Genomic DNA, 19,776 nt, shown 5'->3' on the forward strand with positions numbered 1-19,776 from the left:
CCAGTTGCAGGTATTTTGTTATAAGCAAACTAAACGGACTAATACAGCATTCTAAGTCCTTCAGGTTGGGAGAAAAAAGGAAGGAGGAAGTCAATTAACATTTGATTGGAATTTACACTGGACCACTTTGATTTATTTATTTATTTTTTTGTGGCCGGCTGGTATGGGGGATCCTAAATTCGACCTTAGTTTTACAATACTACTCTCTAACCAACTGAGCTAACCGACCAACCCTATATTGAATTTTTTATTATCTAAAAGTTACTGAATGCACCAGACTGTGGCTCACTTGGGAGAGCGTGGTGCTGACACCACCAGGTCAAGGGTTAAGGTCCCCTTACCAGTCATCTTTTAAAAAAATTAAAAAATTTTAAAAATGAAAATAAATAAATAAAAGTTACTGCGAAGCTATGAATCTGCTCAAGTAAATGTCAACGGAAGAACAGATTTTCCAAAACCATGTTTAGAGGGAACGCTTGAAGAAAGGAAGAAATTTATGTCTGCATCCCCACGAGTACAGTTTATTACGAGAACAGCTAGCATAGTATGTCCTGTTTTCACCTCTAGTCTCTCTCCTTGGATCTTCCAAAGTGACAGAAGGATAGCCCTTAAATAGAAAAACGAAGGACAAGAAAATGCTCCCACCCCAATGACCACCATCACCTCCTGACTCCCAGACACTCACCACAGTTTCTGGAGTCTGCAGGTGGGATGTTGCAGCCCCTCACTCAGTAACCACATGCCCCAGTCTCCCAGGTCATTGAAACTCAGATCCAGCTCCCGGAGGTGGTGGTTGACCTGGAGCACGTCAGAGAGACTCTCACAGGCGGCAGAGCCCAGTCGGCAAATGCCCAACCTGGAGAGAGGATGCCCCGAGCAGAGTGTGACTCATTCCTTCCACAGACACCTTCTGGGAGGGTTTATGTGCCAGGCAGAGAGAATGACAGTCACACTCACCCTCTCTACCCTTGAGAGAGGAAGACAGAAGCAAGCAGGTAGGAAGATGAGAGGAAGGGAGGAAAGAAAAAGAAAGGGCAGAAAGAAGAAGGCAACTGGGGAAGAACAGCATAAGAAAGAATAAAACATAATATTTAATACACCCCATAAATATCTACAAATTATGTGTCAATCAAAAGTAAAATAAAACTTAAAAAGAAAAAGGAAAAAAGAAAATACTTAATAGGTAGTGAGCACTTGGTCCCTGCCGAGTGTATTACTTTCCTAGGGCTGCTGTACCACAGACTGCAAGACTTAAACAAAAGTAAAAATTATTTTTTAATTTTTGCATATGTGTATATTTGGCAGCTGGCTGGTACAGGGATCAAACCGTGGACTTTGGTGTTATTAGTACCACACTCTAACCAATTGAACTAACCAGCCAGCCCTATTTTTTTTCTTATTTATATAAAAAAATTAAAACAATTTTTTATTGGCAAATTATAGTTGTATACATTTATGGGGTATAAAGTAGTGGATTTTTGAATACAATGCAGAATGGTTAAATAAAGCTAACTTACTCATTACCTCAAGTATTTAACATTTTTTGTGATGAGAACATTTGAAATTTACTCTTAGAGGCATTTATTTACTTATTATTCATTTGTTTGTTTGGCAGCTGGCTTGTACGGGGATCCGAGCCCTTAATCTTGGTGTTATCAGCATTAAGCTCTAACCAACTGAGCTAACCGGCCAACCCTCTCTTAGAGAAACTTAAATCTACAGTTGTAAATTATTAGCTCTATTTAGCATGCTATGCAATTATCTCAAAAAAGAAAAAAAATAAAAACTTACTCCTCCTCTCTAACTGACGCTTTGCACCCTTTGACTATCATATCCTTATACCCTCCAACTCCCAGCCTCTGGTAACCACCACTCTACCCTCTGCTTCTATGAGCTCAATTGTTTTAAATTTCAGACATAAGTGAGACAATGGGTATTTGTCTTTCTGGGTTTGGCTAATTTCACTTAGCGTAATGTTCTCCAATTCCATTCATGTTGTTACAAGTAAGAGGATTTCTTTCTTTTTTGAGGCAGAAGAGTCTTCCATTTGGTATACATACCACCTTTTCTTTATCCATTCATCTGAGGATGGACACTTAGGTTGATTCTTTATCTTGGCTATTGTGAATAACTGCAATAAACATGGGAGTGCAGACATCTCTTCCACATACTGATTTCAAAGGTGTACCACATGGTGTTTTGAAATCTGTGTGCATAGTGGAATGGCTAAATCAAGCTAATTAACATGTGCATTATTACCTCATATTTTTTGGTGATGAGAACACTTAAGATTTACTCTCTTAGCAATTTACTAGTATACAAGACATTGTTGTTAACTATAGACACCACGTTGTACAATTGATCATTAGAACTTATTCCTCCTGTCTGGCTGAAATTTTGTGCCCTTGTATCAACATCTCCCCAATCCCCCCACCCCTACCCAGCCCCTGGTAACCCCCATTCTACTCTCTGCTTCTATGAGTTTGACTATTTTAGGTTCCACACATAAGTGAGATCACGCAGTATCAGAAATTTATTTTCTCATAGTTATGGAGGCCAGAAGTCTGAGATCAAGGTGTCAGCAGGATTGGTTCTTTCTTTCTTTCTTTTTTTTTTGTCTTTTTGTGACCGGCCCGTACTGCGCTCAGCCAGTGAGAGCACCGACCATCCTTATATAGGATCCGAACCCGCGGTGGGAGCAATGCTGTGCTCCCAGCGCCGCACTCTCCCGAGTGCACCACGGGTCGGCCCAGGATTGGTTCTTTCTGAGGCTGTGAGGGAGAATCTGTTCCATGCCCTCTCCTAGTGTAGTGGATTGAATTGCTTCCCCCCCCTAAACTCACTGAAGCTTGAATTGTGTTCCCCAAGTCTTATGTACTAGAAATTTGGCCCCCACTGTGACTGTTAAAAAGGTGGGAAATCCTATTATGGCAATTGAAAAGTGGAGCTTTGAAGAGGTGATTGGATTGTAGGACCATGTAGCAGTGAATGGATTAAAAATGGTGGTCAGGGGCAAGGTTCTGAGGGCTTTAAAAGAAGAGGAGAGTCTGTCTGTCTGTCTCTCTGCTCTCTCTGCTTCCACCATCTTGCAATATGAGACCCCTGGGTCACTGTCACCACCACCAGATGAACTTTGGACTTCTCAGCCTCAGAAACTGTAAGCAATAAATTTTTTTTTTTTTAATAAATCACCCAGTTTCAAGTACTTTGTTATAAGCAACAGAAATGGACTAATACACCTAGCTTCTGGGGGTTTGCTGGCAGTCTTTGGCTCTCTGGCTTGTAGCAGCATCACCCCGACCTCTGCCTTCATCTTCACATGGCATTTTGTGTGTGTGTATTGGTGGGGGGGTGTTTATGTGTCTCCAAATTCTTCATTTTTCTAAAGACACCAGTCATATTGGATTAGAGGTCTCCCTCAACTCTAGTATGACCTCATCTTACCTAATTACATCTGCAGTGACCCTGACATGGGCTCAGTTGTGCCACCTCAAATTCATATGTAAGTCCTGATCTCAAGTACCTCAGAATGTGACTGTCTTTGGAGATAGGGTCTTTAAAGAGTTAGTTAAGTTAAAATGAGGTCTTTAGGGTAGACCCTAATCCAATATGACTGGTCTCCTCATAAGAAGAGGAAGTTTGAGGGCTGGCCCGTGGCTCACTTGGGATGTGTGGTGCTGATAACACCAAGGCCACAGGTTCGGATCCCTATATAGGGATGGCTGGTTAGCTCACCTGGGAGAGCGTGGTGCTGACACCACCAAGTCAAGGGTTAAGATCCCCTTACCAGTCATTCTTTTTTTAAAAAAAAGAAGAGGAAATTTGGACAGAGGCGTACACAGAGGGAATATGATAGGAAGACACAGTGAGATGGTGACCATTTGCAAGCTAAGGAGAGAGGCCTCAAGAGAAATAAAATCTGGCAACATGTTGATCTTGAACTTCCAGTCTTCAGAACTGTGAGACAGTAAATTTCTGCTGTTGAAGTCATCTAGTCTGTGATATTTTGTCGTGGCAACCCTGGGAAACTAACATGGACCCTATTTCCAAATACGATCACATTCTGAGGTACAGACTGGGGTTAGGACTTCGACATGTGAATTTTGGGGAGCTGCAACCCATAACACCAAGTGATTTTAAAACATCACTCGATTCTCTTTTCTTTTTTGGCAGCTGGCTGGTACAGGGATTGAGACCTGGACCTTGGCGTTATCAGTACCACACTCTAACCAATTGAGCTAACCAGCCAGCCCCTTCTCACTTCATTTTCTCCTCTAACAACTCTAGAAGGAAAACACTAACATTATCCACTATTGTTACAGGTGTGAGGACTGAGGCTCTGAGAAGTGTCATGCATCACTCAAGGTCACAGAGCAAGGATGTGTAATTTGATGTAAGTGTCACACTTAACCATTGTCTATGCAGTTATTGTGGAGACATTTGCAATTAGAAGAGTATTTGGGGGCTTAAGAGAATCAAAAGCGCTATTGCATAATATAGCATTTTTGTTTTCTCATTTTATAGGATTCCTACATGTCCTGAGATATAGCTACTCATAGAGTGAAAACCAGGATTCCTTTTTTGAGAGTCACTTTTCTCCACTGACATAAAGATCTCTGTAAATCAGAATATCTGGCTGACCTCCTCATGACAGGGGGAAAGGGCCAGACTCGGCCAACAAGAGCCAAATTGGGGTAACTGAACCAGCTCATTTGCATAGAAGAATAAATATCCACCAACAGCTATGAAAATTTGCATAAGAGTGTATAAGAGACAGAATGATTCTCGCAGACAGTAGGGCACATTACAAGTTACAGCAATTAATGCAGTGAGAAATTAGAACAGAAAAAAAGAGATAAATGGAAAGGATAGAGAATCAAGAAACACATGTATAGAGAATGGATTTACAATACATTTGACATTACAAATCAGCAAGGAAAGAATGGATTCCTTATTAAATAGTGTTGCAAAAATTGGAGAAAAATAAATCGGACCTCACCTAACTATACACACAAAAACTAAGAAGTTGAGCAAATCTTTGACACAGTGTTGAGACAGGATTGCTTAGATATGTCACAAAAACATAAATCAGAGAAATATTTATGGATTTGTCCTCAAAATATAAAGATTTCAGTTTGATCCATGGGTAAGTTGACAGATTGATGACCTGCTGGTAAGACAGTTCCTAAATATGTAGCCAGTGAAGGAGTAATATCTAAAATGTCTACGTAGGTGACGTCTGCAAACCAACAAGATAAATACAGAACACATACTGTAGAAATAAATACATTATATGAACAGGCAATTCACAAAATAGGGATGTCAAAAAGCTGAGAAGCACATGAAGAGATGCTCAACCTCACTATTATGAGAAAAAAGGCAATTTAAGAACATTTACACCCACCACAGTTTCAAAAATAGAAAGCTGAATAACCATAAAGATATACGGAAATAAAAACTTTTAAAATTGCTGGTTGCAGTGCAAACTGCTGCATCTTTTTGGAGAGCAATTTGCCATTATTTTGAGATATCAAATATGTAAATTCAGTGTGAACCTGCAATTCCACCCCTACATGAGAAGAGATCTTCGTGTTTTTTTTTGAAGGCAGAATTTTATAAGGGTTCAGAAAGAGACATATACAGGAATGTCCATCATAACATTGCAGGTAACAGCAAAGAACTGGGAACAACACAAATATCTCAATAGGGATATGGATAAATAACATTTTCTATATGCACATGATGGACTAGAGGTCATTAAAAGAAATGAATTAGATATGCTATATATCAATATGAACAGATCTTAAAAGTATAAAGGTGAATGGAGAAAAAGAGAGGTTGATCACCAGTCAGCAGGAAAAAAAAAAAAAAAGATTGGTGAGATGTATCTTTTGTGTGAAATAAATACATGAGTGTCTACAGATGGGATTTGAAAAGGCAATGAGGGGACAAAAATAAAAGAATCTGTGTCAGTCAGTCATGATATTGTGGTACCAACTGAGGATTATGAATATTCTAATTATATTTATCTACAGTCCCCCCAAAAATGTTTAAAGGGTGTGGCGGGGAGAAGTGTGCATGAAGAAATGGGGTACAGATGGATCCTAATTCTCCAAACATAAGAAAAGCAATAAAAGCCACAATACAGCTTAATGTCTCAAAAGAAAAAAAAAAAAAACCCACAAAAAAACAAAAAACAAACAAATGGCAAGTCTTCCAGAGTAAATGACATGAGATGATTGACGAAGCTACAGTAGAACAAAAAATAGACTCTCCGTTGAGATGACAAAGAGAAAAAATATTCTGAAAGTTAACAGCCTATTTTTTCCCCTACAACTGGCCTGCTGCATTTTCTTTCCCTACCACAGAGAGCTTGTTTGTTCATCCGTCTGTTCACTCATTACAAAATGTATGTAATTTTAAGCACCTCTGAACCAGGTCTTACAGCAGCCACCGCAAGATAGAGTCGACACAGCTCCTACACGTTTAGAGGGCCACACACACATATGCAAATTACAAAATCTGATAAGTGATGCCAAAAGGAAGTATAAGGTCATATTTTACAATAGCAAGAAGAGAGGATTTTGAATATTCTCATCATTAAGAAACAATATATATCTGAGGTGATGGATATGCCATTTAATCCCTGATTTGACTATTATACATTGTGTACATATATTGAAATATCTTTTTGTGTGTGTGTGTGGCTGACCAGCATGGGGATCCAAACCCTTGTCCTTAGTGTTATCAGCACCACACTCTTCCAAGTGAACTAACCAGCCAGACCAATTGTGTGCATGTATTGAAATATCATTGTGCCCCATAAATATGTACAATTATTATGTGTCAATTAAGAAGTTTTAAAGTTAAAAAAACAAACAAACAAACTAGGAACCTAGACCTTATCTAGGGATTAAAGAAGGCCTCCATGGGGAAGTGGCATTTATTCTGAGTCCTAAAAAATGAGCCAACCTTCTCCGGGCAAAAAGAAGACAGCAGAGTGGAAGGACATTCTAAGAAGCAAGAACTGCTTGTGCAAAGGTCCTGTGGCAGAAAGATCTCTGAAAGGAGGCTGATGTAACTAGAGTTCAGGAGAAGAGGGAGGCAACATAGCTTCAATTAATGCAAACAAGAGGGCAAGGATTATGGATTTGGGCTTGTAAGATGGCAAAAAATAGTGATACTCACCGGAGGGTCTGGAGTTTGCACTTGGGTTGCTTCAGGCCCTTGCACAGCAGCAGCACTCCGGGGTCCCCCAGGTCATTTAGACTCAGGTCCAGCTCCACCAGGCTCTCGTTCACACTGAGGGTGGAGGCCAGGGCTTCACAGGCAGCAGCAGTGAGATGGCAAATCTTCAACCTGCCCAAAATCCAGTTCAACAAATATGGAGTGTTTCCTACGTGATACTAACTTTATTCTCAATCTTCAAAGTAATGCATTATCAAAAGAGAGAACAGAACTTTGATTATTAGAGTGGTAAAGGGGGAAGCGGAGGAGGGTTGGTGAGAAACTAGTTAAGGGTCATAAAGACTGATTATGTAAACATGAGTATACTAATTATCCTGATTAGATCACCACATATTGTACAGATGCATTGATATTTGATTCTGCACCCCACAAATATATATAATCAATAAAAAAAGAGAGAGAGAAAATAAAATCAGGACAGCACATTAAAAGAAAAAAGTAATGCATTATCAAATAAAAAACTTGATTAAAAAATAGGCAAAGAACTTGGATAGACATTTCTCCAAAGATATACAAATGGCCAACAAGTACATAAAAAGATGGTGAACATAACTAATCATTGGGGAAATGCAAAATCAAAACACAATGAGATACCACCTCACATCCATTAGGATGGTTGTTATCAAAAAAAAATAATAATAGCAATAACAAGTGTTGGTGAGGATGAGGAGATACTGGAACACTTATGCACTTTTGGCTGGAATGCAAAAAGGTGTAACTGCTGTGAAAAACAGTATGTCTGCACTTTAAAAAATTAAAATAGAATTATCATATGATCCAACAATTCCACTTCTGGATATATACCCCCTAAAATCAAAAGCAGGGTCTTGAAGAAATAATTGTACAACAATTTCATAGCAGCATTATTTGTAATAGCCAAGAGGCGAAAACAAGTGAAGGGTCTATTGATGGATGGATGAATAAATAGATAAACAGAACGTGTTGTATTCATACAATAGAATAGTATTCATCCTTAAGAAGAAAAAAAACTCTGACACGTGCGATAACCTTGATAACATTCAAAAGGCTTGTGGAAAAATGGAAGTAAAAGATAATACGAATTTTCCATGAACCTTTTGAAGGCCCCTCGCATTATGAATCAACCTTGAGGATATTATAATAAGTAAAATAAGTGAGTCATTCAAAGACAAATGCTATAATAATTCTATTTACATGAGGAACCTAGAATAATCAAAATCATAGAGACAGAAAGTAGAATGGTGGTTGCCAGGAGCTGGTGGAAGAGGAAAATGGGAAGTTATCGTTTAATGGGTACAGAATTTTAGTTTTGCAAGATGAAAAGAGTTCTGGAAATAGATGGTAGTGGTGGTTGCCCAACAGTGCGAATGTACTAATGCCACTGAGCTGCACTCTTCAAAACAGTCAAGATGGTAAATTTTATGTTACATGTATTTTACCACAATGAATTTCTCTTTTAAAGTAATTCATTTTCTGGATTAAAAAAGTCAGGGGGTTAGAGGGCAGTGTTATAACACCAAAGTCAAGGGTTCAGATCCTTGTACTGGCCAGCTGCCCCCCTCCCCAGTAAAAAATCAGGAAACACAGAAAAACACTTTTGCGGTCATTACGTGTGACTCCCGAACCGCCCTTTGATGCTGTCCCCATAAATTAGCAATAATGTGTGTTGGGGAGTTCACCTCAGCCCAAAGCGTGAACTGATGGGTATAACAACAGTAGACCCATCTTCTTTGCTTTATGAATGGACCCATGACCCAATGCTTGTCAATGAGACACACACAAAAAAAGTTTTTTGAAGACTTTTGAGTAAGCTCTTTCTACTCTTGATTGAGAGCCATGGGAAGTCAGTCTCGCCAGCCTTGGTGAAGGTGAATGAAGTCTTAGGTGATGGTGATTTCTGGCTGCCACCTCAGGGTTACAAGTGAAAGGGATCTGAGGACAGAGTTTGAGACCCAGGAAGACAAAGAATATTTCCTGAAGCCCTCCTGACCTTGTATTTCCACGTTTGTGAGCCTATGCAATTCCTTACCGTTTCAGACAGTTTAGAGTTGGGTCTCTATTACATACCATTAGGAGCATCTTGACTGATACAAACAAGCACAAAGCAGAGAAAAACTATCACCTGTAATCAATCTCACTCTTCAGAAATAACCTCTGTTGACATTTAGCAGACTATCTTCCTATTTACCTAAAGCGAAGACAGGGAGATGGAGCCCTGACTTGACCACGTGAGTTCTTGGATTCAGCTGTGCTTGAAGCCAGTGTTTTTCTCTGGACTTCTCAGTTACCTAAGCCGACAAATTCACTGTCTTCTTTAACCACACGGACAAGGGTGTCTGTCACTGTCAACCATGGAAGTTTTTGTGGTTGTCTTTATTTTGGAGGGGGGAGGGGAAGGATTCTATGACTCATCACTGACGTTACTCTCATCTTGATGTTTCTTTCTTTATTTTTACTGTGGTAAAATATACACACGTAACAGAAAATTTACCGCTTAAACAAATTTTCAATGTGTAGTTCAGCAGCATTACGTACACTCACACTGTTTTTCAGTCATCACCAGTATCCATCTCTAGACCTTTTCCATTTTCCCAAACAGAAACTTTGTACCTGTTAAATGATAATTCCCCATTCCCTTCTCCCTCCAGGCTCTGGCAGCCACCATGCCACTTTCGGTCTCCATGAATTTGGCTGTTCTCGATACCCCATGTGAGTGGAGTCATACGATCTTTATCCTTCTACGTCTGACTTATCTCACTTAGCATAATGTCTTCATTCATGTTGTAGCATGTATCAGCATTTCATTCCTTTTTAAGGCTGAATAATATTTTAGTATGTCTATACCACATTTTGTTTATTTAGTCATCCATTGACAGACATTTGGGTTGTTTCCATCATTTGGCTACTGTGAACAATGTTGCTATGAATATTAGTGTACAAATAGTAGATGCATTTCGATACCACAATTCATTTCTTCTTCTTTCTTTTTTGGTGGCTGGCTGGTAATTTACCATCATTCAGTATGAAGCGATTTGCCATTTAGGTTGTCTCCATGAACTCACCACAAGGTCTGCAGCCTGCAGACTGGGTGCCTCAAACCTTGACACACCAACCACAAGCCCAGGTCCTCCAGGGCATTTCCTGTTAGGTCCAACTCTACCAGATGTCGGCTGTTGCTGAGTACAGAAGCGATCTCCTGACAAGCCCCAGCCTCCAGCTGACACTTCCTTAACCTAAGGCAGAAAAAAGATGTTGAGGAAGTCACCATCTTGCTTTTCTGTATCTTGCTTTCTCATGCCCTGGTCTCTTTAATCAACCCACATGAACCTGTACATGTCACTAAAGCTACAGAGATGAACAGGACATTGTCATTTCCAGCAAGGAGCATCCTGTCCAATAAATCGTACAGGTGAGCAATTATAATCACGGTGCAATAGTTCAGAGTGGGGGCTCTAGAATTCAACAGTTGCATTTGTATCCTTCTCTATCACCCACTGACCCTACCATGTCAAGCAAGTTTTTATCAGATCTCCCAGTTTTATGTTTCATGTGCTGGCATGTCTCAAGTTCATTGCCTATAAAATAAGGATAATAATAGTACCCACCTCATAAGGTTGTTGCAAGAATTAAATAATCTGCTAAACTTAAAAGATGTAGAACTGGGCTCAGCACCTAGTAAATGCTCAGTAAACGTGAACTATGATTACTAAAACCATCACGTTTAGGAGTGGCCAGTTAGCTCGCTCAACAGAATGTGGGGCTGATAACAGAGTCAAAGGTTCAGATCCCCATGCCAGCCAGCCACCAAATAATAATAATAATAATAATTAAAGAAAAAATAAAAGGCTGAGGGGCCACCTCACTCGGCTTTGGGAAACAGTGTGTACAGCTAGGGAAAACTCTCTGGGATACGTTAACCTGGTTCTCAAAGGCTAAGTAGGAGTTTGCTTGGAGAAATGGGATGAGAGTAGCATTGCAGGCAAAGGAGATTGCACAACTAAAGAAAGCCTCTTTCATCAGGGAGCTCTGGGGTTCTGACTACTCAGGGCAGATTTAATAAGGAAGGTAAGGGTTCTGGGTGGGCAGCACCAGGACTCCTCCCCACGTGGAATGTGGGATTGGGTGGGGTCGGAGGAGGCCCTCTGAAGTGCGCAGAATCCAGGGCAGGGGTCTAAGATCATGGGTTTGATGGCAAGCCCTGATTTAGAGGTAGAGATTTGGGGATCATCAGCCTTTGGGGATACTTCATATCCCAGCAGACAATGAGCTTGCCTGAAGAGGTCACGCAGATTAAGAACTTATCCGCAGAGATGGAGACTCACTGAATCATCTGCAGCCTGCATTTGGGATGCCGGAGTCCCTCACAAAGTAGTTTCATGCCTGGAAGGCCGAGGCCGTTGCCACTTAGATCCATCCTGATTAAATGCTTATTGGCTGTAAGAGCCGCTGCAAGGTCAGGGCAGACAGAACTGGAGACACAGCACCTCTTCAGCCTGGCACGAAAGGAGAAAAGAACCAGGTCATTTCCTTCCTGGTAGTTTTGTGGATTCTTTCCCTTGTATTTCCTTTCTCTCTCTCTTTTTTAAGCTATGCCTATAGGGCCGGCCCGTGGCTCACTCGGGAGAGTGCGGTGCTGATAACACCAAGGCCACGGGTTCGGATCCCATATTGGGATGGCCGGTTGCTCACTGGCTGAGCGTGGTGCTGACAACACCAAGTCAAGGGTTAAGATCCCCTTACTGGTCATCTTAAAAAAAAAATAAATAAATAAAATAAAATGATACATTTTCTGGTATATAAATTATATTCTAATTTTTTAAAAGCAACAACATAATATATTGTATTCTTGAAAAATGCTAAGAGAGTATATTCTAAATATTCTTAACACAAAAATAAGTTTGTGAGGTAATGCATATGTTGATTAGTTAGATTTAGCCATTTCACAATGTATACATATTTTAAAACCTCATGTTGAACATGATAAATACATGCAATTTTATCTGTCAAATTAATTAAAAAAAGAAATTTTAAAAAGCAACAAGCACAATACAACATGTTTTGGTGCTTTGCAGTCAGTGAAATGTGTCCATTGACTACAAAGAGAGAAGTTGCTCTTAAGAGAGAAATTCAAGACCCCTCACTTTCTCTTTTTTCCATGTCCTCTTGTTCGCCATCACTGCAAGAAGAAGGAGGCACCATGTCCTGAGCAGATTCTAAGGTGTTCACTGGGCCACATCTACTGGCGGGCAGGGCCACCATGCCTTAAAAGCTCGTCACCAGAGAATGTGTAAGTATTTTTACTCCTTTTCTTTCCTACAGGTACCTGGAGTATAAAGGTACTTTTAATTTCCTTTCTGACTTCCTTCCATAAAGTCAGCTGGAGTGGGATAGAACGTGAAATTTGGAAAAAACAAAAGCCAAACAAAAGCCAAACAAACAAGACCCCCCCCTGCCCCCCACCACACAAAAATGTGAGATTTGGCGATTGCTGAGGGGAGGAGGTCCTCTCTATCTTGGCTAGTTGTTCTGACCTGCTTTACTGGAACATCTTTAGGTGGTAGTCCAGCAAAAGAATGATACACAATTGAATCGTGGCACCAAAAGAAAAAAAAAGAAGATATGCATGTGGGCTCTAGCCTCAGATGGATTTGAATTGAAAACCAGTTGTGCTGTGGAGCAATTGTTGTGGAACCTTGTTCAAGTCACTTCACTTCTGTTCTAGTCCATTTTCTGTTGCTTATAATATAATACCTGAAACTGGGTTATTTATAAAGAAATAAGGGCCGGCCTGTGTCTCACTTGGGAGAGTGTGGTGCTGATAACACCAAGGCCATGCATTTGGATCCCATATAGGGATGGCCGGTTAGCTCACTGGGTGAGCGTGGTGCTGACAACACCAAGTCAAGGGTTAAGATCCCCTTACTGGTCATCTTTAAAAAAAAAAAAAAAGAAAGAAATGAAACGTATTTCTTATAATTTTTTTTTTTTTTTTTTGGCAGCTGGCCAGTTCTGGGGAATCAAACCTTTGACCCTGGTGTTACAAGGCTGTGTTCTAACAAAATTTCTTACAGTTTTGGAGGGTGGGAAGTCCAAGGCCCAGGGGTTATATCTGGTGAGAGCCTTCTTGGTGGGGATTCTGTGCAGAGTCCAATGGTGGCAGGCAATGACATGGTGAGGATGGCAAAGCACTTTAATGTGCTCGTTTGCTTTCCTTATAGAGCTACCAGTTTACTTCCTGACAACCCATTAAACCATTATCCCACCAAGTTTCAGGTTTCGATCCCTGCACAGGCCAGCCTCCAAAAACAAAACAAAACAAAAAAATGCCCATTAACCCATTACTCTATGAATGGGTTAATTAATTCATGAGGGCTCAGTCCTCATGGTCCAGTCACCTCCTAAAGGCACCACATTTCAAATACCTTTATCAGATTTCCCACTGTCTTAACACTGCTGCATTGGGGATCAATTTTCCAACACATGAACTTTTGGGGGGCACTTTCAACCCATAGCAACCTCTCTCTAAACTGTATTGAAATGGGGCTGACCTTATTGAGTTGGTGAAAGCATTTGATAACATACTTAATATAATACTCAAGAAATGATAGCATCACCATCATCATCATTACTTTTGTTATTATGCTTTCTTTGGAATTCAGCCTATGTCCTGCTCACAAGATGGTGCTTGGCTTTCCAATACCATTGATTTTTCCTTTTTGATACACTAAGGGAGCAGGGCAATGTCCTGGGATAGGATTCAAATGCGTCTGGTTTCTTTAGTCAAGTGTCCTCTTAATTCCTCTAAGCCATGCCTTAATATTACCATAATTGATAATAACATGCACTCTTTATGTATATATATATATATATATACACACACACACACCCCTATATACTTTATACACACACACACACACACACACACACACACACAAGCCTATACACACACAAGCCTATACACACACACACACACATATGTATTATTTTTTGGTGGCCGACCAGTACAGGGATGGAACCCTGGACCTTGGTGTTATCAGCACCACACTCTAACCAACTGAGTTAATCAACTACCCTGAGAACTGTTTTCATCTTGCATAACTGGAACTCTATACCCATTAAAGAACAACTCCCCATGCCCCTCTCACTCCAGCCCCTCGCAACCACTATTCTACTTTCTGTTTCTATGAATTCGACCTCTCTAGTTATGTCATATAAGTGGAGTTACAAAGAACTTGTCCTTTGATGACTGACTTATTTCACTCAGCATAATGTCCTCAAGGCTCATCCAATTTCACTCAGCATAATGTCCTCAAGGCTCATCCATGTTGTATCATTTTAGAATTTCCTTCCTTTTTAAGGCTGAATACTGTTTCATTGCATGTATGTACCACATTTTGTTTATCCATTCATCCATGAGAAAACACGCACTCTTGAAGTGCCCTCAGACAGTAAAATCTCAGAGCCTCCATTTTTTCTTCTGGGAACTGTGAGTAATCTCCTGAGGGCATACATTCTTGGTACCAAAATTTATTCACAGCTTTAAACATGTTCATTCCTCTGACCTTGTAATTCCTCTTCTAGAAACCTGTTCCATGCAAAAAATAAAGTAATAATAGCAGCTAGCATTTATTGGCATTTTCATCATGGATAGAGACCAAGGATAGGGCTAAACATCTTCCAGCACACAGCACAGCCACCCACAACAAGGAATTATCCAGCCTAGAATGTCAATAATTCCAAGACTGAGAAACCTTGACTCAGAGTAACTGATTCCCAGCATGCACCCTCAGAGATATTCACCAACTCGTTCATTCATCAAATGCTTATTGAATAGCTAATACATGTTCGCTGGGCTCTAGGGATTCTGAGCTGGTAACTGTTTGGTAAGGCTCCTGTTCCAGTGGGAGGGGAGGGACAAATAAAAGTAATTACATCCAGACTGAGATAAATGGCCAGAAGAAACATACATGTGTTCTAAAATTCAATAGCATTCTATCTTAAACAGAGCTAATGTCCTAAAAATAGTGTGTAAGACAAACATTCCCCTTGAAAGTCCCTTAGGACGCTCCCACAACAGATGTGGTCTAAATAATTTTAACACAGGCAGACTTTTCTCTTGGGAGGCCGGGGGATGGTCTGAGGGAATAGATTGCTGTTTCTTTGATGGGGATCCACAGAAGTAATTGGGATCATGCTAGATTTTGAAGTTATGTTATATGAATGTGTGTGTGTGTGTGTGTGTGTGTGTGTGTGTGTGTGTGTGTATTTTTTTGGCAGGTGTCTGGTACAGGGATCGAACCCTGGATCTTGGTGTTGTCAGCTCTACACTCTAAGCAACTGAGCTAACTGACCAGCCCATGAATATATGTCTTTAAACACTCACATTCCTTTCAGCCTAGTAGGATGTTCATGCTCCAAAACCCATGAGGGAATTGAGAGAGATTGAGGGAACAGCACAGACTTGCTTCTTTTTCTCATGTCACTCTGAAACATGCATTCATTGAACGGACTGACAGAGAGAATTTGTCACATTGCATCAATTGTCCTCTCCTCTCTTCTCCCCTCTTCTTCCTCTCCTCTTTATTTTCTTTTTCTGTCTTTCCCTCCTCTTTCTCCAACCTCTTTGCCTGTCTTTCTCACTCTTTCACATGCAGTAAATTCATATCCTTTCAGTGCATGCTCCTGGGTGACTGCCATACATTAGGCACCATTATATACGAGGATACTTCAAAAAGTTCATGAAAAAATGGAATTGGAAGGTAATGTGAGTCTCTCCATGAACGTTTTGGAGAACTTCTTGAATTTTATACAAGGTCTTTTTCACCTCATCTCACAGGGGGAAAAGTTCAACCCCATTTTGTAAAGGAGGAAACTGGGTTTCAGGAGTGTGGTGGTTTTCAAACATGTCCACACATGTTTTTGACTCCTACCTTGATAGGTGGGGGGTCTATGTCACCTTGAATTGCTTTTATTATTTATTTATTATTTATTTTTTTTGGTGGCTGGCCAGTCTGGGGATCTGAACCCTTTGGTCTTGGTGTTATAACACTGCTCAAACCAACTATTTTTGCTTTGTTTTGTTTTTATATAATACATATATTTTTTAATGTCTTCTTGACTTGAACCACATTTTAAATTTCCGGGGAAAATAACACTTTAGCAAGGGCTTATTTATCAATTTATTTCTGGTGGCTGGTTGGTACCGGGATCTGAACCCACTTAGCAAGGGTTTAAAGCAGACATAAAACTTTTTAAATCCGGAATCTTCATCAGATGGGAGGAGACTAGATTGGAGAGGGGAAGACTGGGAAGGAGGAGATAAAAATAAGAAAAGTGAGAGATAATTATGCTTGAACTTCTATTGATCCCTGAATTGTGTCCTCCCCGAAATTCATATGTTGAAATCCTAATCCCCAGAACCTCTGAGTGTGACTGTATCCGGAGATAGTGTCTTTAAAGAGGTAATTAAATTAAAATGAGGTCATTAGAGTGAGCCTTAAGTCAATATGACTGTTGGCCTTATAAGAAGAGGCAATTTGCAGTCTGGTTAGCTCAGTTGTTTAAAGGATGCTGACAACACCAAGGTCCAGGGTTCAATCCCTGAACTGGTCAGATGCCAAAAAAAAAAAAAAAAAAAAAAAGAATAAGAAGAGGAAATTTGAACACAGACATGCTCAGAGGGAAGACTACATGAAGATAAAGGGAGAAGGCAGCCTTCTGCAAGCCAATGAGAGGCTTCAGAAAAAAATCAACTTTGCTGAAACCTTGATCTCAGACTTCTAGCTCCCCAAATTGTGAGAAGAAAGATTTCTGTTGTTGAAGCCACCCAGTCTGTGGTGCTTTGTTATAGCAGCCTTAGCAAATGAATCCATCATTCTGTGCTATGTCCTTTCTGACTGAGCCCCATGAAAGGCAGTGGTAGGAATCATCAGAAACTCACAGACTCACCTCAGGTTCTGAAGTTTGCAGTTGGGGTGCCTGAGTCCTTGACAGAGCAACTTCACCCCTCGGCTTCCCAGGGCATTGCGGTACAAAGCTAGCTCTATCAGATTAGGATTGGTGCATAGAGCTGCAGCAAGATGCTCACTGTAGGCGTCTGGCAGAATGTTCCTCTCAGGTCTGCATGAAGGAAAGCAAGGCCAAAGTCTAGTTTTACCGGTTGCTTTATGATGATTATGTTTGGCATTTGTATGCTACTTTACTATCTTCATTTTAATGTAGCTTCTAATTACTTGCCCTGCGTTATTTGCCCAAGTCCCCATAGCTAGTGAGTGATGCAAACCAGACTTGAATCCTTGGATCAGGGAAGGAGCACAGGTTTCACCTCACAGACACACTCTGATTATTTGCTAGATGCTGCTCAGAGCTCTATGTTAAAAGGATGGAGCACATCTGGGCTCATCAGGAAAGAGTGTTAGGATCGGTTAGTGATGTCTGCCCCAGGCTCAGGAGGAGGAAATACAAGTAGGTGTGCCTGGCTGCTGCCCTCCCTTCCACACCAGTAATTATTCACTTTAATGTATATAGGAATCACCTGGGAAACTTCTTTATTTTTATTTATTGATTGATTTTTTAAAAAGATGACTGGTAAGGGGATCTTAACCCTTGACTTGGTGTTGTCAGCAGCACGCTCTCCCAAGTGAGCCACGGGTCGGCCCAGATGACATGATTTTTTAAAAAGGAAAAAAAAAAAAAAAATGCCAGGTTCTGTTTCAGGAGGTCTGGAGTGGGACCCAGGTTTCTGCATTTATAACAAACTCCCGGGTGAGGCTGATGATGCTAGTCCAGAAGCCATACATTAGGTAGCACTGAGATAGAGGACATGCCCCCCACTTCCAGCCCAAGTGGGTGACCTTTGCATTATATTGTAAACTCTATCAGCTACCATTTATCAATCCTTTAATTGGAATCCATTTTTTCCACCTATACTCCTCTCATTTAAGTCCAACCACAAACCCGAGATCCTGATAAGATGAGGAAGCAAAGACTCAGAAGATCTGATAACTTGCCCAAGTGGGATCTTGCCCCTAGATGTACCAAGATCAGGTTTCTACCGCACATCTCCTGACTTCAAATTCGGTGTTTTCGTTTTGATTTGTTTTTGTTATGCTTCTCTCCACTATACCACAGCTACATGGTATAGTCACACACTAAAACTGTAAACATTAATACAGTAAAGCTGTTTAAGAACAGAGGGAGCAGGGTTTCACAAGATAAAATTGGCTATATTCCTATGAGAAAGAGATAAGCTTTGAACAGATACACCCGAGTTCAAATCCTCTTCTGTGAGCTTGAGCTCACAGTTATTTACCTTCTCCACTCCTGTTTCCTCATCTGTAAAACAAAGAGAGACTAACAAAAGCTAATATCCTGGAGCACCTCCTGCCTGCCAGATTCTGTGTGAGCCACTTTGCTTATGTTATGTCATTTAATCTGTGCAATTTCCCATAACAGAGCAACATTTTCATGGCTCAGATGAAGAAAATAATACTCAGAACAAAACATCATTTTCATGGTCATACATTATACAAGAAAAGGGGCCAAGACTTATAATCTTCAACTTGATTCCAAAGACTGAGGAGAATAAGACATTCTATTTTTCCAGTTCTGATTACTTATTAGCTGTGGAAACTTCCGTGAGTTATCCTGCTACTCTGAACTTCAGTTTCCTTTGGTGAAAAATGAATAAAACTATGGAACTACCTCATAGCATTGGTGTTGGGGTTAAAAAAAATAAGTATTTATTTAATAAAGAGTGCTTAATGAGCACAAGGCAATCTTTCAGTAAGTATCAGCTGCAATTATTACCTGGCATCTTTAATTCTAACCTGTTGGGAGGATTTTAATGATTAAGCAAAGCAACATTTGCTCTCTGGAGTCTCTTCTAGATGAACATGGAATTGCTCCCAACTGTAGTCGACACACACGTAAATGGCATCTGTTAGTGAGGAATCTGGTTACCTCAACTATGATTCCATGTGGGATGCAGAGTTAAGAAAAATCAGGCAGAGTCTGATAACTGAAAATAAGCCCCAAATCAGAGTGGGATATTGATACATCAGTGCTTTTACCTGTATCCTTAGGGTCTTTGCACTTGCTTTTCTCTTTTCCTAAAACCCCCTCCTTCCTCAATTTTCATATGGCTGGCTCCACCTCTTCACTGAAGGCAGCAGCAGACATTCACTGGGCTGCCTGGGAGGGCCTGGGAATTAGTATCCCAATTTCAGCAGGACAGTGGTTCCCCCTTGTTCACAGGGGATATGTTCATGACCCACTGTGGATTCCTGAAACTGTGGATAGTATCAACTCTACATATGCTGTTTTTTCCTATACATACATACCTATGATAAAGTTAAATTTATAAGTTAGGCACCATAAAAGATTAACAACAATGACTAATGATAAAATAGAACAATTATAACAATATACCTTTTTTTTTTTTTTGTCTTTTACATGACCGGCACTCAGCCAGTGAGTGCACCGGCCAGTCCTATATAGGATCCGAACCCGCGGCGGGAGCGTCGCTGCACTTCCAGCGCCGCACTCTCC

At 40.5% G+C, this 19,776-nt stretch overlaps 1 protein-coding gene across 3 annotated transcripts in view; it reads right to left on the bottom strand.

Moving 5' to 3' along the window:
• The window catches only part of NLRP12 (NLR family pyrin domain containing 12), a 39,598-nt gene that overhangs the window by 3,357 nt on the left and 16,465 nt on the right, over positions 1–19,776 (bottom strand). Inside the window, exons 4-9 of one of the 3 annotated variants that reach the window (XM_063091876.1) lie at positions 18,607–18,609; positions 17,176–17,346; positions 11,550–11,720; positions 10,290–10,460; positions 7,189–7,359; positions 686–856 (exon numbers count right to left, since the gene is read on the bottom strand). In XM_063091876.1, coding sequence (XP_062947946.1) covers positions 686–856; positions 7,189–7,359; positions 10,290–10,460; positions 11,550–11,720; positions 17,176–17,346; positions 18,607–18,609 — 858 coding nt within the window. The remainder of the gene's footprint in view (positions 1–685; positions 857–7,188; positions 7,360–10,289; positions 10,461–11,549; positions 11,721–17,175; positions 17,347–18,606; positions 18,610–19,776) is intronic. The other 2 variants (XM_063091875.1, XM_063091877.1) reach the window with 2 other exon arrangements.

This window comes from Cynocephalus volans, chromosome 3 (assembly GCF_027409185.1).
Source record: "Cynocephalus volans isolate mCynVol1 chromosome 3, mCynVol1.pri, whole genome shotgun sequence".
NCBI classification, from domain to species: domain Eukaryota; kingdom Metazoa; phylum Chordata; class Mammalia; order Dermoptera; family Cynocephalidae; genus Cynocephalus; species Cynocephalus volans.